The 22,852-nt window shown below is 44.3% G+C and overlaps 1 protein-coding gene across 1 annotated transcript in view; it reads right to left on the minus strand.

The window, feature by feature from the left end:
• Window positions 1-19,474: 19,474 nt before the first annotated feature.
• Window positions 19,475-22,852, minus strand: part of T265_08803 (hypothetical protein) — a gene marked incomplete at both ends in the record, with an annotated part of 63,137 nt that continues 59,759 nt past the window's right edge. Inside the window, 2 exons of the mRNA XM_009174710.1 lie at window positions 19,475-19,825; window positions 20,375-20,529. Coding sequence (XP_009172974.1) covers window positions 19,563-19,825; window positions 20,375-20,529 — 418 coding nt within the window. The remainder of the gene's footprint in view (window positions 19,826-20,374; window positions 20,530-22,852) is intronic.

Raw genomic sequence — 22,852 nt, forward strand, 5'->3', positions numbered from 1 at the left:
CACCGCACCGAAACCCACCTCGTCAACCAAGCACAAAGGCACACCAACTTGCTGCTCCCAGGAGTGGATACATACGACACCCATAAACATGCAGTGGGACTCCAGATTCTCCATTATCAGCCCGCGAGGTTACCATCGGAAGTCGTCTTCGTCATGCATCACTCATCGATTTACGCTGATAGTAGTGCTTCGGGGACTGGTGATCATCTTACTTACATACACCTTCCCTTCTAGATTATCTTAGTATCGTCCAACTCACTAATGACCTCCAGGAAATCTAGTCCACCATCTCAGAATTTACACTCCTGCTAGTTGTTACGTGTTTGGTTACACTCATGACGCCACCTCTTAGCCTACATAGTATAGGTATATTTGCAATCTTAGCTTGACTTTGATGACTACACTACTGAGTGCAAATCCATCCTTATCCTGTCTTGATTGACCACCTAGTGTCACCACCATAACTGTGGTGAACGTTCATCCCCCCTATTAAAAGACTGTAACCTGTCTGATGACTGCTACAACTCTCCGGACCTTATTGATCTGATCTCAATTCATCTCATTTCATCTTCTTCCTAAGCTTCGACTCGTGGTAATACGTACTATGGATGACCTGTTTGGCCGTTGTCCACTCCGCTTGATTTGTGTATTACGAACGAAGGAATCCCTAACCTGAAAAAACCACAACAAATACTAGGCGCGATATTACATTGGTTTTGCTCAACCTGAGAAGCCCCCCAACAAACGTACAGCATCCAGCTGACCACAGGACTGCGCACCTCAGGCTAACTACCTCAATCGCGATGTCCGTCACGGGGCTGTACGGAAACCGAAGTATTTCAATGCAGTAACGGTACGGCATTGTGATACCCAGTTTGATATCGCACCTGCAATTGTTCATTTCCCTCCCACCTCTCTCCCACTCGTATCCATACTGGCAACCCCAATTAGTCTTCATTTGTCACCAGCCGCCACAGAGAAGCGTTCATTTCAATCTGTCGAACCTTCCGTCGGATGTAAAGATCTCGGCAACTCTTATTCGTAATCCACACCAAGTCAGTCAATCTTCGTAAAATTTACGTGAACTCGTTCTCCCAAGTGGCTTTTGCACTCGACCCTGAGCCAGGGGCAACAGTAGTGAGTCGCTCAAGTTTCGATGCACATTGTGATCCTGAGTTTCCTACTACCATTCGTCCGTACTGCATATTACCCCACTTCATCATCCCCACTTACGCTTTCCGTGGCAATACGCCCAACGGCCCGAGACCATGAAGCTCTAGTGATGGTCTTTGGCTTTAGTTCAAACTGACCGGCCATGACGTGGCAGTTCTGCTGCCTCTCCAGATCCATATTCTGGCTCCACACTTCCTGCAGTTTGAAGAATTTATTGTTTGTCACGTTCCAGGCAGGGGGCTTTTTGTTATACCCTCACCCGTGATATTTTTCCACACCAATTTTAAATATCAACGATCAGATCTTGTGTCATCCGATGTGTTCTCTAGGGGAGATAAAGAGCCCCTGTAATTTTGGATCCCTATCCAAGCCACCTCAGGTGTGATGAAGTCTACTTCGTTAATGCCCGCTTCTTACGTCACCGACAGTTTCCCCAAAAATTCCCTTTCATCACAACCCCCATCAGTCATGCTCTTATTCTCACTGTAATACTGTGATCAGGCCTCACGGCATGCCACCCACTAGTGGGGAATACATATTATTATTATTACTATTATAATTGTCCAGCAAATTTGGTCGGTCATTCTTTCCGCGCGCTTTTTGACCATTTTGCGTTACCGCGTGTTGCACCCAGGCGTGTGTCGCAAAATAAGATCAATTCGCCATTTTCCCCAAGCTTTCTTTGGACTTGCACTAATTCTGCAATAGTTTAGACGGAAACCCCCATAATTTCAGGTATGTATCCTTTTTATAAGTTTTTTATACATGTAGTACCGCATCTTTTGATGCATTGCCGTTGGTGGGAGGTGTAGAAGGGTTGGACTTGTACTGACAGCTTGAAGAGCTTCAAAAGCTCCTGTCCTCAAAGCGGTGTCCGTAGATGGCGCACTCTCTACATTCCGATTTAATTCAGTGAATGACTAGTTGATGAGACGAACGCCGGAATATATATTATATATATTATATACATTCCAAGTTGTATTTGTGTTGATTGCAGTGTGACAGATAATGTCACTGCACTAACCTGCAATGCTTGGGTTGCTTTTGCTTATCTGAGACACCTATGATGTCAATGTAATATATCCGTGAATGTCAAGTAACGTGTGTATCAGGCTGTCGGGCTGTCTGTTGTGTGGCTCTGAGATTTTTCCCGTATGAGAAGCGCAACCAAGGCATTTAAAAGCGTTTAACAGCGGTTGTCTCCAAACAATTACTCGCGTTGGTCAGTGAGAACAAAACCGTATAGCGACGGTTACAAAGCGATTTTTCCTACTGATTGATTTTGCAAATACATGCTTTCATTACGCGCCGTCGTTGGCCATTAGACCGGACCATTGGGCTTCAAACTCAGCGTTCCGCATAGTCACAGGCCTAATAATTACGATAAGTAGCCAAGGAGAGCGATATCGCCTACCTGGAAGCACCGCAAACAAGAGATTCAGCTGTGTTCCAGGTGAGTGTCCTCCAAAATTGAGAAAGTTTGCAGATGAGTGTATTTCTCTGATATCGACTACAGTTGGGAGTATGACGGGGCGTCGATGACCGTTAGATAAGGATATCATGTATAGTTGGGCCTGATTTTTGTCGCCACGCATTAATAATAGCCCGGTGTATAACCTAAGCAGCAAAACTAAGGTGCAACTGGTGCGGTTACGAGTATGACAGATGAGATTGGATCAGGTTACTGGTTACTCAACGCCGCACGTAAATACGGACCTAGTATGTACAATAAGAAGCCAAACAAGGCCAAATCGAGTACAGCAATGAGTAGGACAAGTCGTCGGATTAGGCTCACACATACTGTCCAATCATCATTTTTACCGGTCCGCATGGGTACTGGACTGGTGTTTACTATAGGTGGCGTAGATTAGCAGCATCGCGTATAGTTATTGGTTATCGGTAGGTGACAAAGATGAGCAGCATCGCGTATAGTTATTGGTTATCGCCATCGGTTCTGGACCTGGGAAATAATAGAAGAGCACTACTGTCTTCTGATTGTTGCTGCTGGTATTGGCCTTGCCTCAGTTGAGTTATTTGGCGACGCCATAAATAACAATAACAACAACAACAACAACAACAACAAAAAATGGCATTTCGCCTGTCCAAGCGTATTAAAGAAACAATATACCTGAGATGGCCGGAAGAAACTGAGATGCCTGTGGCCTACGCTGACGTGCACAGCTGTAGCTGCCTTCGGCAATGTCGAGGCTACACCGCACCGAAACCCACCTCGTCAACCAAGCACAAAGGCACACCAACTTGCTGCTCCCAGGAGTGGATACATACGACACCCATAAACATGCAGTGGGACTCCAGATTCTCCATTATCAGCCCGCGAGGTTACCATCGGAAGTCGTCTTCGTCATGCATCACTCATCGATTTACGCTGATAGTAGTGCTTCGGGGACTGGTGATCATCTTACTTACATACACCTTCCCTTCTAGATTATCTTAGTATCGTCCAACTCACTAATGACCTCCAGGAAATCTAGTCCACCATCTCAGAATTTACACTCCTGCTAGTTGTTACGTGTTTGGTTACACTCATGACGCCACCTCTTAGCCTACATAGTATAGGTATATTTGCAATCTTAGCTTGACTTTGATGACTACACTACTGAGTGCAAATCCATCCTTATCCTGTCTTGATTGACCACCTAGTGTCACCACCATAACTGTGGTGAACGTTCATCCCCCCTATTAAAAGACTGTAACCTGTCTGATGACTGCTACAACTCTCCGGACCTTATTGATCTGATCTCAATTCATCTCATTTCATCTTCTTCCTAAGCTTCGACTCGTGGTAATACGTACTATGGATGACCTGTTTGGCCGTTGTCCACTCCACCTGATCTGTGAACTGCGAACGAGGGGATCCCCGACCGATATTACGTTGGTTCTGCTCACCTTGAGAAATCCCCCGGCAAACGCACATCCCAGTGATTACAGGACAGCGCATCTCAGCCTTACTACCTCACTCACGACGTCACTTACGGGGCTGAATAGAAACCGAGGCATTTCAGTTAAGTGACGATACGATACCCATATTGATGGCGCACCCGCAATTGTTCACTTCCTACATGAACCGCGCCCTTCCGCCCAATCGTTCCTTTACCGGCAACCACAATCAGTCTTCATTGTCACCAGCCATCACCGGGAGGCGTTCATTGCATTCTGTCGAACCTTCTGTCGGGTATAAAAATCTCGGCGACTGTCTTTTGTGCTCTTCACCAAGTTAGTCAATTTCCGTACAGTTTGCGTGAGCTCGTTCTCCCATAGTAACTTGTACACTCGGCCCTGCTCCAGCAGCAACACTGGTGGGTCTCTCAAGTTTAACTGCACACTGTGATTCTGGGTTTCCTACTACCATTCGTCCGCACTGCATATTACCCCCCTTGGCTTTCCTTGGCTATACGCTCAACAACCCAAGCCATGAAGCCCTAGTGACAGTTACGGGCTTTAGTTCATATTTGCCGGCCACGTCATGGCGGGTCCACTTCCTCTCTAGATCCATTACTCTGGCTCCACAATTCCTATAGTCTGAAGTTTTTTGTAGCGTTCCAGGCAAGAAGCTTTTTGTTGTACCCTCACTCGTATTGATTTGCCGGCTACTTTTAAATCCTAACGATCAGATCTTGTGTCATCTGATATGTTCTCCATAGGAGATAAAGAGTTCTTGTAATTTTGGATCCCTACCCATGTCATCTCAGGCGTGATGAGGTCCACTTCGTTAATGCTCTACTGTTCACGTCACCGTCCCTTCTCCGGGAAATTCCCATTAATCACGACACCCATCAGTCATGCTCTTATGCCGACTGTAATACTGTGAATATGCCTGACGGTGTGCTACCCACCAGTTGAGAATAAAATATTATTATTTGTAGTTAAGACCGTCGATGAACGTTGGATCATGTTACTGTGCATAGGTGAGGCCCCATAATCAGCGTCGCACATAATACTATTGCTGTTGATACGGACTCAGCAGTTAGGACAGGTAGCCGAGGTAGGTGACAACGGCTACAGTTATCACGGCGACCGTTTTTGTGGTGGTCACCACACATAGAGCATTATATTCATAATAGGAATGATACCTGCAGTTCTCTCGTGACGCGGTATTATCTACAGGCTAGTTGTGGATATCTGGAAGGAAAGATCATCCTCAGAGATGGCCCTCGCATCTCCATTGCCCAGTTCATGCTGTTGTCTAACAGGTTTGTACTTAATGGATGTCGAGATCCATGGGAAAATGTGTTGTGACCAAGTTCGCCGAACAAAGCTATCCCATTTGTTAGATCTGAGGAGTTAAACAAAGGTCAGTGACCGGTTTTCCAGAGTCGAATTTACATTAGATGTTCTTCAAATTTTTTTATTCTTAATGAACACCAAAGAACACTTAAATATGCTGAAGCGCGATTTCGTGTTCTATCTTGCGTAAACCGATAACAAAATGCGAATTGGTAATGGTCCGTGGCCTTGGAAACCGAAATTTCAAGGTCAGGTGTTGTAGAAACTTGTTTTTTGGATTATAGCCCACCCATAGGTCGTTAACCATTTTTATACTAGGTAACTATTTTTTTACGAGGGCTCCCAAATTTTCTGCGGTCACAGAGTTAAACAGGTCCCCCTTCTTCAGTAGGCTAAATAGGTCTCACTCCCCAGAGCTTTTAACCTTCTACACTACTATTCCTCAACCTACCTCGAAGTATCTCATTATGACTCCGCTCCCGTCTTCCTCCTCTAAGCGGTTGCCAGACCCCGAATCCCCATCCAGTATCTCCACAGTATATCCAAAGAGGCGACTCGCAGCCAGAAGACCCAGCTCCCAACCCCCATCGAGGCCGGCAAAAACTGTACCACAGACAACCACAGATTGTTCAGTAGTCCTAACTGATATATCTTTGCTTCCGCAACCTGGCAGCACTCTCCCCTCACAACTACCAGTAGAATCTCAGGCCTTGAAAGAACTGGAAAATCTCAGAATCCGTCTACATAATATGGAAAGTGAAATGTCTTCCTTGCGAACCATACAATCGATTGCATGTCTTTTAACTCCTGATGCAATATGTGATCCTACGAACTTCACATAATACTATTGCTGTTGATACGGACTCAGCAGTTAGGACAGGTAGCCGAGGTAGGTGACAACGGCTACAGTTATCACGGCGACCGTTTTTGTGGTGGTCACCACACATAGAGCATTATATTCATAATAGGAATGATACCTGCAGTTCTCTCGTGACGCGGTATTATCTACAGGCTAGTTGTGGATATCTGGAAGGAAAGATCATCCTCAGAGATGGCCCTCGCATCTCCATTGCCCAGTTCATGCTGTTGTCTAACAGGTTTGTACTTAATGGATGTCGAGATCCATGGGAAAATGTGTTGTGACCAAGTTCGCCGAACAAAGCTATCCCATTTGTTAGATCTGAGGAGTTAAACAAAGGTCAGTGACCGGTTTTCCAGAGTCGAATTTACATTAGATGTTCTTCAAATTTTTTTTATTCTTAATGAACACCAAAGAACACTTAAATATGCTGAAGCGCGATTTCGTGTTCTATCTTGCGTAAACCGATAACAAAATGCGAATTGGTAATGGTCCGTGGCCTTGGAAGTTTGTTTTATTAAACAAAATTCTACGAGCAACGTGTCACCGGAAGGTGCAAATGGATTAGACTAACTGCTCAAAGTCGCACTTTCGAAAACTCTATAGGTTCGGCAAAACTAATTTGGGTGTGCTCCTCGTTAGCGGTGCGCTGAGTGCAAGACGTGCTATCCAATATTTGTGCCATGCCGAAGTTCGTCTGAAAAGCGTAACGCAGTAACCGTTGTCCAGCTTCCCGTCAGGATGGGATTAGAATGCGGTGTTCCCTCATTTGAAGAACAACGCGGAACATTTAATTGCGTGAATTTGACTTAACGTTAGTCGCTAGTAACCTTGCGATTTCCTTCACTTGAACAAAGTGCTAAGAGTGGCGCACTACCGAAACGTGCAGCCAGATTAGGCTATCTGCCCATAAAATTTGAAAACTTGAAATGTTACCAGCTTCGGCGAAGTCATTTTCGGTTTACATCTAATGAGCGGTACTCTTACAGCTGAAAGCCATGTTAACCGAAATTCACCGAAGATTCTTTTTGGGGCGCACGTTGCTGTTTGACGTTCATCCTTCAACGCGTTCGAGATGGTGGTGCATGATCATGTGAGAAATACGTGTGACATTTGCGCCTGATGGCGAAATCATTAACGTACTCTGTGTTCATTGTCTGTACCACAGACGTAGCTTACGAACTCCAGAACCAGGCAAAGCTCGAAAACGCTAGTGGGGCTGGAAAGCCGACCATAATTACTATTGGCGGACAGAACCTCAGCTGTCCAGCATGACCTTGAATGAAACCCGAATGCCATTTTTCAGTCACTTCGTGTCATCTTGTTTACGTCTGCATGGTGACGGAGTTGTCTTTCGACGGACTGCTTGTACACCGGATATTACTAGTGGGGAGAGTTAGGCGAGTTAACGATCTGTCCTGACGCGAAACACCGTCAATAAAACTTGGCGGTCTGTAGGGTGCGGATTCTGGGCCCGCTTATCCCTCGAGGCCTACAGAACTAACGTCGGAAGTAAGTGACTGATAATTTGGTATCATTCGGCACATGACGCTTCTCTGGACTTCTGAGGATGCGCACGATAGCTGGTACCATAGTTGGTGGAAAAGCACCAGAACCACACATTTTCATGAGATACAGTGGATTGTTAGTCTCACATTTTTCCGACGTAATAAATATTGTTGGAACACGTGTGACAACAATTTTTGGATAAGTGTACAGAAATTAGCCCATCTGTCATAAACCGTCGGGAACTCCTCACCTTCTTGATAACAGGTGGCAATAGTAACAGGCATTTAGTCACGAATGTCTGTGAAAGGTACGGGGAGTTTGCTATCATGCAACAGCCATCTAGCTCATTCAGTGAGATAATGGACGGCGAAATCCTCTTTGGAAGAAGGTGGCAAGTATTTAAGAAACCAGGATTGTGTTCTGGCTGCGGAGTAATACTTTTTCGGCAAATTTTAGGCTATCGGAAGCACTACATGTCTTACGCTATTTATTTATGTTGATCATAGAGACTGATTTAAGCTCTAGGACCCACCCGGGCAACGCCGTAAGATTGTTACCAGTCGCTACCTAAATGGTGCAGATATTCCGGCAATATTTGAACGTACAGGTCCATAATTTGTCTCGTTTTTTTAAGACCTACCGACTTCATATCGTCCACGGTTGAGCCATCCATGCACCATCCCGGATAGTTCGCCAAGGGAAGGTAAAAAAACAGCCACCTGAGGAATATCACAAGTCGCGTACGGAGTTTACCACACAGAAAATCTTCCGTGTGCCTGTGAAAATTAGTCGGTACGCTGTAGTCTATGAGATCGGGATCTACGTACGTTACATACATATCACTGAGACTGAAGAAGGATCCTGGGGAGCGACGGCTGCCTCGTGTTTGTTACCTATCAAGAGAATTCCCAAACATTCTCTTTTGTTTTCAGAATTTTTGGTGTGTGTTTACTTAAACATGGTGTTACGGATTCAAAGTACCACCGGAATATCGCCTCCAATATCCACATGTTGTAAAGTGTGTGGTCAACAGAAGTTCTGTCAGCCACGCTGGCATTTAAGCAGTTTTTGAAAAAATAACAATCTTTCTTACATTCAGTTTAAAGCTCCAGAACTACAATAAACATGACACACGCCGATAACTTTAGACTCCCCAGAACGTGTGGAATCATCAAAATACCGAATACAACGTATTATTTTATCTTGCTGCCTACTCATCGGTCCAATCCCGCAGAAAAGACGTCGGCATATTTGTGCGCAGGAGTAAGCCTCCTGCAAAGTTTGCACCGTAGGCCACAACAAATCGCACAGCTATCGCTCATCGTTTGTGGTAGTCCGTATGAGGGAATTAGTGGTTTCTAACAGGTTTCACTTGACTTGCCTAGACACAAGAAGGTATTTGACCTGTGGTACCATAAGTGTGTATTCAAGAAGGTTGGATGACTGGTTGTCTGACCTACGTAGGGTTAGGGCAGAAGGCCGGACCGGCAAACCAGCGACAAGTGAGCTTTGCTTGCAATTTTGATGCTAGCTTCAAGTCATGAAAGACCGGAAAATAAATGGGAGCTAAATCAGTGTATAGTGAACCAGCGGCATTTATCCCCGGTGGGGGGATAAGTTTTTATTCATTTATAGCCTAGTGCACTGAAGTTGTGAATGTTGAAAGGTTGGCGCTACTGCTTTCATTCTATTTATTTCTCGTCGCCCATCTCCCAAGCTTCACTCCTCGACTGCAGTTGCCCAAACGCACCTTACAACTGTTATTCATTCAAACTGGCTGGTGCCCGGTCTACACTCACACGCTCTTCCAACAAAAGGGGAATTATNATCTACTCTGTCCCAACCAGTACTTGGCTTCTAGATCAGCAAACGCATTCGGCATTCTTGGGTCCTTTTAGCTTGCTGTCACCCCCTTTTAGATTTTTTTTATATCGCCGCCGTTGAATCTTATGCAGCCCACCCCCCGCCACACGCTACTGCTTTCATTCTATTTCATTCTCGTCGCGCCTCTTCCCAAGCTTCAATCCTCTCCTGCAGTTGCCCAAACGCCCCTTAGAACTGTTATTCATTCAAACTGGCTGAGGCCCTGTCTACGCTCACACGTCCTCCAACAAAAGGGGAATTATCCGTGAGCCTAAATCAGCATGGTTCCCTGTGTCAATCTCCGTCTCACCCAGAACCAGCTGCCACGAAACTGCGTATCCCTTCTCCGACCCTTGGCGACCATTACGGGGCTGTCCATAAATCGAAGCATGTCAGTGCGATGATGGCATGTTAGTCATACCCGGTGAGATCGCACTCCCGCAAACACTTTCTCCAGAATCTCGACCGCAACCCCTCGCCCACTCAAGCCTGTAGCCACAACTTCGAGCGGTTCTCATCCGGCCCCGTCTCTGGGATGACCTCCTCCGTACATGATGAAATTTCGCTCAGATTTGGCTAGCCTGGCCTTTCTGATGCAATTTCGGCTTGCCTTTTGCACAAGTTTAAATTCGTATACGGGGTTGGTGTCGCCCTATGTAATAGCCACTTGCCCCCATCCAACCTATTTCCCTGCACCTGACTTCTCTACAACAATCCAACCAGTGAATCTGCTTACCTTCAGAGTGAACCACATTTTTGAGACAAAACTTACCATATGCTCCCAATTTGAATTATCCCATCCTCATCTCCACTTTTGCTCGTTTTGACTCCGGCCGTTTACCCGACCACCCAAGGTCACTCATGACCAGCAATGGTTTTCAGGTTTAGTTCATGCCACCTGACTGTTTTTGAACTAGTCGGACCTCATGCCCATTGTTCCCAACAAGTTGGGAGATAACCTATTATTACAATATCATCGGGTATTCACCAGTGTTTATGACATTGTCCTCTTTTGGTGCAATCCTCACAAATCCCCCAGTCATGCTCCATTCTGACCGTAAAACTATGATCGTGCCAGACGGTATGCCACCCACAGGTTGGGAATAAACATTATTATTATTATAAGGATTCTGAGTTCATTTTTCATACACAGAAACAACAGAGCAGATAAAGGCAATATTTGGCAATCATGATGAGCTTCATAGATTATCAGGAATAAAGCTGACGAGGGCAGGTCAGTGGGTTCGGACTGGCAAGGGAACTGTGAGTCGATCAACCCGAGAAAATGTTGAAGCGTATTAGCGTTCCTATCACGGACTGTCGAATACACAAGGTCGTTTCTAAAATAGACCACAATCGACCAGAAAATATGCCGCGGCCTCGTCTGTATTACTCCATTAAAGGACTTAAGCAGTAGTGAAAGAGTTTGGTATTTTGGTTTTATTGGAAACCTTTCCTGTAAAACATGGTGGACGTGTGGAATGCCCCAACGAAGGCGCGACATTTTACGGCTGGAATCTTAGGCCAGAAGAATCGGGACAGGTAGCGTGAGATGTACCCTTCCCTTATATTCCTCATCGCATGGTTTCACAGCAGCCTTGTTGCCCCTAAGCGATCAGTCCCATAATTGTCTACAGTTGTTCAAAGCGGACTTGATGCAGGTTGGTTATAACAACAGAATAATGTTAGGTTGAATAAATTGGTGGCAATGGTAGAATATTTGGACTACTTTCATGATGTTGGCAGACGTGCATGGGGCGAAATACGATGGTGAAAAATAGAGGCAAATAATTTATCCAAACCATTATGGGTCCGCAAGGATGGGATTGATATGGAATCTATTTTAGTTGCAATGACACTGACAAAAGCGGGTGATAAAGATTTTGACTATTTGGAACGGATTCCTAGCTTAGCGAAGAAGATCAAAATTCCTCTAAGATGACTGATCCATTGTGACGAATCTCGGGCTTACTTGCACACGGCAACCTTGAGCATAAAACGGTAGCACAAAAGTTTGGGAGCAAATAAAATTTATGAAGAGGAAAGAGTGTAAACTGTGCTGCTGCACGATTTTACTGGATGTTTGAAGAGGATTGGAAAGGGTGTTATCGATTTTGACCCAGGTTGGGTAGGCAAAGCAGCTAGTAAGCACCGCGCGTGATGGAAATAATACCAGACTTCTCCAAGTCCACGACAGGGGTGTCATGTAGAATATAGTCAGAAAATTAGTGGTACTTGTTAGCTCCGAGCAATACAAAGGCTCTTGATGCCCAGGGGCGATATGAAATGTGGTCACGCTGATTAGGGTGCAGATTTGCTGAAGTGAAATGTTGTAAGATGGTCGTTCATGATGTATTTGGTCAGCTCATGGTGCAGTGGGTTAAGAAGTACGAGAATTGTGGGTAGTTTGCTCATGAAATGCGAGTTCACACCATTTCAAGATGTGTGGAAGCAGTAGAACTAAAATGTGATAGAAGGTATTTCCTGGGAGGTGTCCTCTATCTAATATCAGCAACAACGATGATGAAGTTATTCATTAGGTGAGGCCAGACGCATCTGAGTGGGTGGTAGGTATTGCAGGCACAACGGTTGAGTGAGTCGGAGACCAAGTTGAGATGTGCCAAGTTGGCCGTCAGTAATCTTAGAAAATTTTGTATTTCAGACAGTATTGCGCAATAAGGATTTGCTTCTATCTATTGACGTGTGGTTCAGTGTTTTGTTCGTGGGCACCGGTCGGGCCAGACGATGGAAGGGAATACTGTGATGGTTGTTATAGTTGAGCATAAAACAGGGAATGGGACAACCAAGAAACTTGCAGCACCCGTGAGAAAGCAAACGCAGTCATTCTAACCCAAACGACCGTGGACATTTATAATAGAGGGTGTGAAATCCGGGCTGATAAGTGTCCCACAGGACGATTGGAGCAACCTGATCACATAAAATTTGTACACACTGGGCATTAAGAACAGATGGACGAGGGCAGATGTTTTGAAAATCGTAAAGAACTGTTTAAAACTGGTTCTGTGAACAAATACTTCAATAAAAATCATGGTTAATCGGAATGTATGATCGATAATGGCGCCATCGATGGGAGCAGAAGGCACAGTGAGGCAGCATAGCCTTTTGGAACGATGGCGAGTGAGTGCTCAACTATAAACAGACAAAATTACGGGCAGCCAGACGATGTAGAGAAGACGTATATAGAGACGACAGCACAGAAGGCAGCTTACACACTCGAGAGGCGAGAGAAGCTCTCTGAAAGGTGGGCGTCGGATGAATCCTTCATAGATTGAATACGCCTTCAGTCGTTAGTTGACTGCGCATTGCAGCACCTTGTGACACGTGTTAAGTTGGAGTGCGCATTTTAAGCTGTTTAAAACAAACTTTCAACAGATTATGTCGAGCCAGACGCGATAAGGGAATACGAAAACGGGACCGATGGAGAATTGGGCCTGGCGTAAAGTATATCTTGCCTTTCACCAGCCGGAGCGTTCAAAGTTCAATTCATGGTCGACCCAATTTCCCGTCACAGCAGACACTAAAACTGGATAGAGCTGATACAAAATTGCAGGCGAAGATGAGACGCAGCAGCACCTCCACACAAGCAACTAGAGTGTATGCAGATCTTAGCGAGATCGAAAACCCAAGGAACGAGCAGCAAGGTAGCAGAAAGCTGCTATATTAAACAAAGGTGAATCATGCCACATATAAGTGGTGGCCCACTGCTGATCGCCGTTGATTTTCAGGGGGAATCAAAATCCAATAACCATCAGGTTGCTTGCACTTTGAGCCGACAGAGTGATCATCCGCCAGATCACTTTATGTTTGCACCATCCTCATCAGCAACCTGCGGCGTGTAAAGTTGGCGTATGTCTCTGCGGGACGCTCCCCGGCTGGACCTTGCAATCACCTCTATATCTCTCCATCCATTGCTCTCTCGACAAGACCTTTCCACTATTGCTTTTTATGTAGAGATATCTACCAATAAAATGTCGCCCCCCTTCAGACCCCTTTCTTGTTTAATCCATCGCTTCCAGAATAGGTCCGCTGGGTAGCTTGCGCGTCCACAGGCTTCAGTTAGGACGCGGGTATGAGTCCGAATATTAAATTTTGAAGGATTCGCGCCCAAGAGGAACAGATATTTTGGTCCATGAGCTGTGTACTCATTGTGATCCAAAGTCACTTACACTAAAAGGAGGTCGTTGAGGGTTTTCTCGATCCCACTGACGGTTGTCTGTAGCCTCTCGCCTTCCACAAGTCTATCTCCTAATAAGGCTTTGAAAATTTACCTGACGCCAAATTCTCTCAAATGCCTCCACAGTATCTTGCTTTGAGCGTGAGGAAAATCTAGTCGCCTTTGTGCTCCAGCAACTTGGCCGTAAACTTTTCCCGGTCCTATTTACGGAAACATTCTTTGGCATCGGCTTCTAACCCCTTAATATTGATTGCGTTTTTACTATGAAGCTTTAACGGACAGCTTCATCTAGCGACGAGTCCCGAAAATGCGCATGTGCAAGTTATGAGCTACCTGAAATGAAGAGCACGGATGACCATGAAGTGAACACGCAGCTCTGTCCTTTCTTGATGCCACGCCCTCTTTTAACTGGCAACTGCTCAAGTGCTCGACCTGGGTGAACGAAAATGGTCTACAGCTGCACTTGATTCATTTTTTGAAAGGTGATTATTATCTTTTGGTGGCATGGCGGCGAAGACAATCGAGGGCGAGGTTAACAAAACGAAAAGACGCACCATACAGCGGTTCATCCATGCAAAACTTAGAATCCGTTGTGCATAGCTTACAGCACTTCTCCGGCACCCACATGGCCAAAGCTCCCGTATTTTAAGATAAGTTTGATGATGAAGTATCTAGTTGGCAGTATGATAAGGTGCTTAGTCCCGAAAGGCAAAACAGCCCACCGGAGCAATTCCCTACGCGAAATATTTCCTGGTCATCACAGGGATTCATCTTTCTAAGTGGACTGATATACAAGGATGATGTACGCTCGTTACCAGCGGGTTTATTGCCCAGTATGCTGAGCTTGTCTCAAAACGTGTTTTTTGAACGAATTCTGGGACAAAGATTGATAATCCCATCTTCTGTCGCTGTGTCTGATGACGGTTAGGGCTGGTTACGGATTTGGTTCGTTTTCCGATCAGAGTACAACAATGTCCGATTCATGCAGCGGCCTCAAGAGATTTGTGATAGTAATCAAATATGTTTGAAAAAAGAGACGGTTGACTGTACATAAGCAATCGTGCATTTCGTGCTTTCTCATCATTTCTGAGGGAAACGGAGCTCGTGGATTTGGTTTGGTGGTCCTGATGACCCTGTCCAGCAGAAAGTTCGGGCTCTGGCTTCACGAAACGCGTCCAGAGATTTCTGAAACTACGCCTTGTGATATGCTATCCACTGGATTGTCCTTACCGTCAACAAACATCTACTGACGCACACGTGTGATTTCACGTATGTCTTTTTTGCGACAAAATTCTGGAAATTCTGAAAGTGGGACAAAAGTACAATCGACCAACCAGGATCATTGGATAACCCAGGATGTTACGGCATGATAACTCTCACCAAACAAAGATGAATAATAAAGCCAATTAACAAACCACAACCGTTGGTAACTGCGGTGTCAGGAGACGTTAAGAGTTTTCAAATCCGAACCTATTGCAGTAGAAAAATGGTTGGTGCCAGCCCGGTGGTGTGAATATCTTCAATAGTATGTGAACTTGTCACAGTTGAGGCCTAAACATCTTGTCGGACAGCTAAAGTCTCGAGGAGCCATATTGTGTAGTTAACCCAGATCGGCTTTTGAATAAGGGAAATAAAATAAACGCCTCATCGTTGTTCACTAAGGATTTTAAGGCGAATGTGCGGCTCGTCTCGCTCCCGAGATGGAACCAAAGAAAGGCAACAAATATACGGCGAAAACGCTGGACATTCAGAGGAGAAGTGAGAGTATTCTCCAAAGGTATTGGTTCTGACTTCGCCTCGGAAAGCTAAATTGACACAGTGAAATGAGCATCCTAATAAATCAAAGAATCAGCGGCGCACATCAACGTCACTTGCTGTGCTTGAAACGGATTTCATTTCAGCTGAAGAACCGTGTGTTCCGCTGGGTCTCAACTCAACCCCACCCGACCGCGCACTTGTTACATCGCTTTGGTTGATGGGTAAACTGTTGTAATCCAACTTCAAAGCTTAACGGACAGACCAATAACAAAAGACAGTTTTTTCCTGTTTCGAGTAGTTACGTCCGAAAATTTATCAAGTAATGGCTCGCGACTCGGGGATATAATGCAAAACCGAATGCAGTACTGTAAGGCCTCTTCATCCGCTTGGCTGGGACTCACGTAATCCTGTTTACAATTGACTGAGAACTGTGTAGATCACTGTAAGCAGCTGATGTCCCCGGGGTACCACATGCACCTCCGAATACCAGGAACTCCCACGGATGGAAACCTCTGGCAGCCGGAAATCGGGTGGGGTTGTGAACACGGGGAGCAGGGCCTTGGGCCGTGGTCCGTGCCTGGCTAAGAGGCGTAATAATTTCTGATGGAAAGGATGTCGCTATGTTGATGATTCACATGTGCAGATATCTCATAACTTTGCATTATCTGCCGAATAGTCGTGCATTTCCGATAACCCGGATCATCCACAGAAGCGCATAATTGCATTAGTACAAGAGAGTGCATCAGACATTCTTCCACTGTTATACTGGACGGAAGGATAGCTCTCTATAAAAAAGCTGCTGTGCGGATGTTGGCCAAATGAACTGAGGGAGACTACGCATAAAAACGTTATCTAGCTATTTTTGTTTGGAAATTGCATTGGACATTCTGGAGATGTTACCTCACGCGGAACTTTAAAGTATTCTAAAGTTTTATTTCATGCTTTATCTCGTAAACTGGTGAAAAGTGCGAATAGGTGGTGGTCGATGAACTTGAGTTGTTGTTCACTTAAACAAAATGCTATGTATCACCGGAGCGTGCAAACAGATAAGGCTAACTCCCCGTAGAATTCACAACTTAAAGAAGCCCATAGTCTTAGCTAAACTAGTTTCAGTTTGCTTCGTGTGAGAAACTGTCAGCAGCAGTTTCCTGTCTTGTCCAAGTCAACCGGCTTTATCACCGAAAAATCACACATCCTGACTTATCGTTTTCCGCAATTTATGATTATTCGACACGTATTGGGCATATCCCCATTGTTTTGCCTTCCCTTCCGTTGTGTTGTTTCTTGTCATGTGCAAATTGCAACGAAGTTACAATACTTCACTTGGTATGCCCTCTACAAGCTGGGAAATAAAGCTGTCATTTTCGTGGCTGTTAAAATAAAATTTGAAGTCTCTGATGGTGCTCCTCTAGCTAATTTGCCATCACCTGGTGGAAAGAGTTCAATTGAAGTGAACCGATAGTTCTATTCAATTACTAGAACGGTGCCATCACGAAAGAACTGTCTTCTGACCTTGGTTGCAGCCGAAAACCTTGGGTCCCTTAGTTCACGAGGGCTCGTGAAGAAAAGACGTAGGAATAGCCAGCTGGATCCTGATCGTGAAAAGGTTGCGTGGACCACATCTAATTACGTTCAAACGTTAGGGCGACTCCATGCATACATTTGACCCAGAAAAAACCTAGTGATGAACTTCCCAAACGCCTCATCAGTCTTGCCCTTCTAAAGAACTGAAAGCATCCAGATATCACTAGAGAAGTGGTAAATTTTGTTTTATCTTTCAGGATTAATTTTGGCTGGGTTCACTCGTATCCACAAGAACAGTGCAGCACTTTCGAATTCTATTTTTGGGGTCGGCGTGGGCAGACAACTTTGCACACAACGCGCAGCATTTTAGCTTGTTTAGCTACCAGGTTATTCTACTGTCTCCATAGTCTGGTGGACAGAATTCCACATCAGGTTGTCTTTTCATGTTAAGCACTGCTCTGACTGACTTAAACGCTTCTCGGTTATCCTTTGGTCCATTTCCCTTGATTCGTTGTGTCTTGTCTACATCCTTGTTCCTCGCTGATGATGCTTATTCCTTCCAATCCACCTTTTTATCTCTGTACCTTATATAATAGTGTTGTTGTATATTTTGGCTTTCCGGCTCATCACGCCATGATTATTAAGCTAGACTAACCACAACAATCCCACGCCCATCACCTAAATACATAAGTAGAAGACCCTGTTTGTAGTTACCTAGCTTCATAGCTGTTAGACCAAAATTTTTGGACGTTACGAGCTTGGAATTTGATGTTTGGAAGCTTGATGAGTTTAGACACCATCAACTGTTCCCATTTTCCCTTAAGCTATTGTTGCAGCCCTCAGGCACTTGAGAGTCACAAAGCGTCTACACACCTGTTACACGATTACGTGACTTGCTTTATTTTTGTAAGTTATTGGCCAATCTAAGTTATCCTTTACGTTGCCCTCGTTGGTCTCCAACATTTGTATCATGACTGTCCGGTGTAGATGCAGCAACATGAGCGAGAAAACCAAATCTACAAAAAGGCTGTCGGTGCATAGCAAGACAGCATAATGATTGTATGATTACTCTACATTTATTCCACCTGTGAAAAAAGAGCAACTCTTCGCTGCGAGCTTATTTATTGGCAACCACAGAACAAGCAGCTAGAGGCTATCAGACACAAAGATAAACACCTCATCTGTACGGATTATTTTCGCACATTCCATATCGTTCTCTTGAACTTTCCTGGATGTCATTTGAATAGTAAACAATTATAAGTGGGCACTGTAAAGTGGTTGCATGCTGTCCGTATTTTCCACAGTAACTTTCACCTTCTGTCCGTTACGGGTCCCTGATAATAGACTACTTGCACGCTTCATCAGTAGAGTACACCGTTACACCTAGGTGATACGGCTGACAAGCCTTCTTAGTTCAGAGTGGTATAAGAAGGTCAAAAGAAGAAAACATACAGCTAAAGAAGCTTGCTTCCTGTGACTGGTTCTTCTGGTTGATGCGATAGCAGAATTAATCTAGAAGTGCTACGTGCTCTGTATATGCTCCTCAGAATAAAAGGGATTGTGTGGGGAAATGGACATCTAGATGAGTAGCAGAGTCACGTGTGTTACGTCAAATGCGCGGGGCCAGGTTTTTCACAGGTCAACTCATGTTCAGAGTTGGCCCAAGTTCCTTTATGATGCATTGTTGCGGATCATGCAGTCGGCTTCCACCCCCCCCTCCCCCGCTGCTGTGATAACAATCCGAATTATACTAATCCTGTTCGGCTCATACATCGACGTATGGCATCGAAGGGGCGCTCTCTGCTGATGACGTGAATTATGTCAGCTAGGATGATTCAAATGCACTTGGCTCGTTTTCTTCCAACAACTTAGGGACGTAGGAGCGTGTTCTCATAGCCTCTCTGACAAGCGGCATGTCGGCCGACCAAAGTTTGATGCTCAGTACCAGCATACAAATGAATACACACAAAACCTGATGGTAGAAGTTGGTAAGTTGTCGTTTACAAGGAGCCTGATAGTAGGATTGGATTTATTTCTCTTCCCACAAATCATAAGCCGCATGTTTTTCAAGCTCGTCTTGCAACTTCCAGCGTTTTCGGTCCAATGGTCCAAAGTATCTGACTCCGTGGCTCATCGATCTGTGTACTTTTACTTTTTTTGAATTGGTACCAGTGGGTCCAGCTGCTTGAGTACCTGGTTCACGTCCAATTTCATAAAAGTTGTGTTATATTAGCCAGGGTGCTTATTTGTTGCTTCCGCTTTTTGATGGAGTAGTTGAAATTGTGGCCCTGAGGAATGCTGAACTTCAGAAACGCACTTTAGAGAACAGAAGACGTAGTAATTCACTGAAAGACATTGTTTGAAGCAGAATAGTACAACATACGTTGCATTCAGATCATATCCCCTACGTCATTCGTGAAGTACACTTGGAGCTGTCTACAAAATATCCGTGTGATGGAGTGGAATGTATTCATTGTTGTCGGGAGATGTATAAGAATCTGGGTCAAAGGCCACTGTCTCATTTCTCCGTATTGTGCCTTCTTTTATGATGTCGTCCATATTCATTGAATTTGATGCGTGGTCAGTAAGTTTACTCCGCGCTTCGTTGTACATTTGTTCTCCCTCTATTGTTCCTGCCAAGCAAGCTCGCACCGGTTCCCACAAGTCGATTTCGTTGGGATAGAGAAGATTGAATATTTCTGAAAAAAGGCATTTGAAAGCAAGATTAATCACATACGTTGGTCGGAAAATTTGTGGTCTGATTGCTATCCACCACCCTCGTGGCGTTAGTCTTCACTTTGTTAGTAATGTACTTAAGTTATATCTAACTGGAGTAACGCAGAAGGTGAAGATACAATCGATCCCAGACATAAATCGATGCGCTGCAGAGTTCGAATTATATTGGAAATTTTAGGACATTTATAGTAGTGCACAAAAGTTTCAACAATAATACATTGCTCAAGAATGCAGTAAAACCGTGGACAGTTGATCTCACAAGCTCTCATGCAAACGAACAACAAAATACAACAACCATGTGAGTAGTTTCCTTTATGAAAACGCACTTAAGTTTATTCCTTACGAAATTATATCACGTGTGCAAGTTGGGCACCGATAATTCTATGCAAACTTAACTGTAATGACTCAATATCTTCCTTATTAAGTGTCCAAACTAACGAACCTCAAACATAGAATCCTGGGTTACATTCTGGTGAACAACAGTCATCCAGGTAGTCCTGACAAAACCTTACCTTGAGCGTTGAATTCCAACACCCGCAAATGTTTCAGGCTTGCTGCCACAACCGGATGCATCCCTGTGGACATGCCAGCAACGGTGGCTCCTACGGCCTCATCGCCAAACACGTCATCACCCGGTGAACAAGTACCTTGTTCTGCGTAGTCGCGTCTAAAATTGAATCAAGGTAATTAATTCTATTCAGATAAGTGTTGGAAGTCAACTGGACCCCTTGGTGATGCGAAATAGACGGCTAGGTTGCCTGGGTTTTAGTAAACCTTTAAGCATAAACCACATACGGGACAAACTTACGCTAGCTTGTTTGAAGGTATGGTCTTCGAAAAATACCAACCTAGTTGGTTATATCTACTAGTTAAATTGATAAAACAATAGAACACTAAAATCATTGAGTTACTATTGATCACGCTAATAAGGCTTTTATGCAAGGAACTTTGTTTCTATAAATGTACTCTCAGAATTCAAAATCTCGTCAGTGTTATGAAACAGGGAACTGCTCACGCACGAAGAACGTGACTATGCATGACAAATGGGTCGTTTTTTGGCTTGACTATTGAGTTGCAACAGTGCACGACTCTGCACACTCCGTACACTGAGCATTAGATTTGCAACCAGGTATGACTTATGGTCAATGAGGTCATTTTTTCGGTTTATTCTCTACTGCGCACTATACAAGAACCGCTCCGTTAAATGGATGACCCGTTCAACTGCGTACTGATGATGTTTTATCGTATGGTGAGGAACGTCTGTAAGCCAGTTGTCTAGCTTTTTGAACAGGTCAGCAGTCACCTGATCAACAACCAATGAGTGCCTCACCTTTAAGTTAACGTCTGGGCGCTTAGGAAAACAAGCTGGTGATCTGATCGGGTTTGATTTTTGCGTGCGAAAAAGTTAAGGAACTGCTTTCCCCTTCGATCGTTGTTACATTTCAGGAAATTTGGAAAACCAAACCATCTACTTTCACTCTCCCTCTTATTTGTCCTGGTAGAATAGCACGGCGTGCAAAAAACAAGTAATCTATATTGATAACTGAGACTTGAATTCTGGCTAGAATTCGGGCCAAAATACAAGATGTCTTAACTGTGAGAGGTGAATACAATTTTCAAAATGGCAGTTGGATTCGAACTCATGTAATGACCTAATGTTTCATTGTACGTCAAAATCGATGATCTGAGTTGTTGCTGGATGAGTCATTAAAGAAACAGTCCTTACTAAACACTATGAGAGTCTGGAAAGCACTCTTGAGGTAGCAACACTAGCGTTTTTCAAACTGGCTTTTACACACTCACTGATTGGCGCTCTAAAACATATGTACAAATGCTTTTTAAGTATCTTACGTAAGTATTTAAATCAACGCCTTATTGTAGGCCCAACTACGTTAATCATATTGTTCACTACGTACACCTATGTTATATAATACCTGGAGGCGCGTACTGGGGACTTTTCGGTTGAACACCGTAAATAGAACGGTACATTTGATTTCAGCAGTTTCAATCAATTGCATTTTTGAAGCAAATTTTATAGGTTCTGTGCTTTTGTATCAAGAGATTGTGTAGTGTAATGACTGATCTCAGTCGGATGCTTTCATTACCTTCGGTTTTCTTACTCCATTGTAGGGCACAATCCAAGGCAGTTACAAGCTGTCTAACTATTCTGCTCAACTTTGGTTTTCACGAGCAACTCAACTGGATCTCTCGTTTCCCGAAAACACTCCAATTTTGGTTCAAGTAGAACGTTGACGGAAACTCGGGGACTGCGCCTACCTGATGAGCCCTGAGAAAGGCGAAACCGGTCGTGGGATGTCGGAGAGTTTCCAGAAACCTTGTGAGTAATTTCCTTTATGAAAATATTCCGTTCCACATTTGGCAGTCAGGTATAAAGACAACACGCTTAAACTGATGTCTGGTTAGTCACGGGTGTTTTTGAGGCACCTAAAGAAGCTAAAACTCTAATGGTGCGTTATTCGTTTTAAGATAACAGATTGGAAAAGAATCACTGGGATAGGAAGATTTCGTGCAAAGCTTTCGTGAGTGGACAGCAAGTGCAGCGGTGAAAGGCTTATAGATTAGTTTAGCAATGTAGATATTCACTGGTCCGTGAATCAAAGAAATTGGTTCTTAAGAATAAAGGTGAATGTGGATACATTCTCTTCTACCATGGCATTTTCAAAACGTACTAAAAGACTGAACTGGCTTTGGGTTAAAAGCAGTCGATCTTTCTTTTTTCTTCTTAGCAAAATTAGCTTTTTGTCCATCAGGACAGTATTCGGTACAGATGAGGCCGGTTAAACTGCATTCTGTGTGTGAAATATTTTTAAGTTGATTAGTGGTAGAAAAGTATGACGATAATTACAGTTTTTTGAAGCTCCACGTTTTTGATCACCATGGATGACCTTGGGGGAAAAGTAATCAAGATCACAGAAGACTTGATGTTCGTTTTCTTGAAGGAACACCACTCACGGGTTGGTGAAAACTCC

Source organism: Opisthorchis viverrini (genome assembly GCF_000715545.1).
Source record: "Opisthorchis viverrini unplaced genomic scaffold opera_v5_237, whole genome shotgun sequence".
In the NCBI taxonomy this organism is placed as follows: domain Eukaryota; kingdom Metazoa; phylum Platyhelminthes; class Trematoda; order Opisthorchiida; family Opisthorchiidae; genus Opisthorchis; species Opisthorchis viverrini.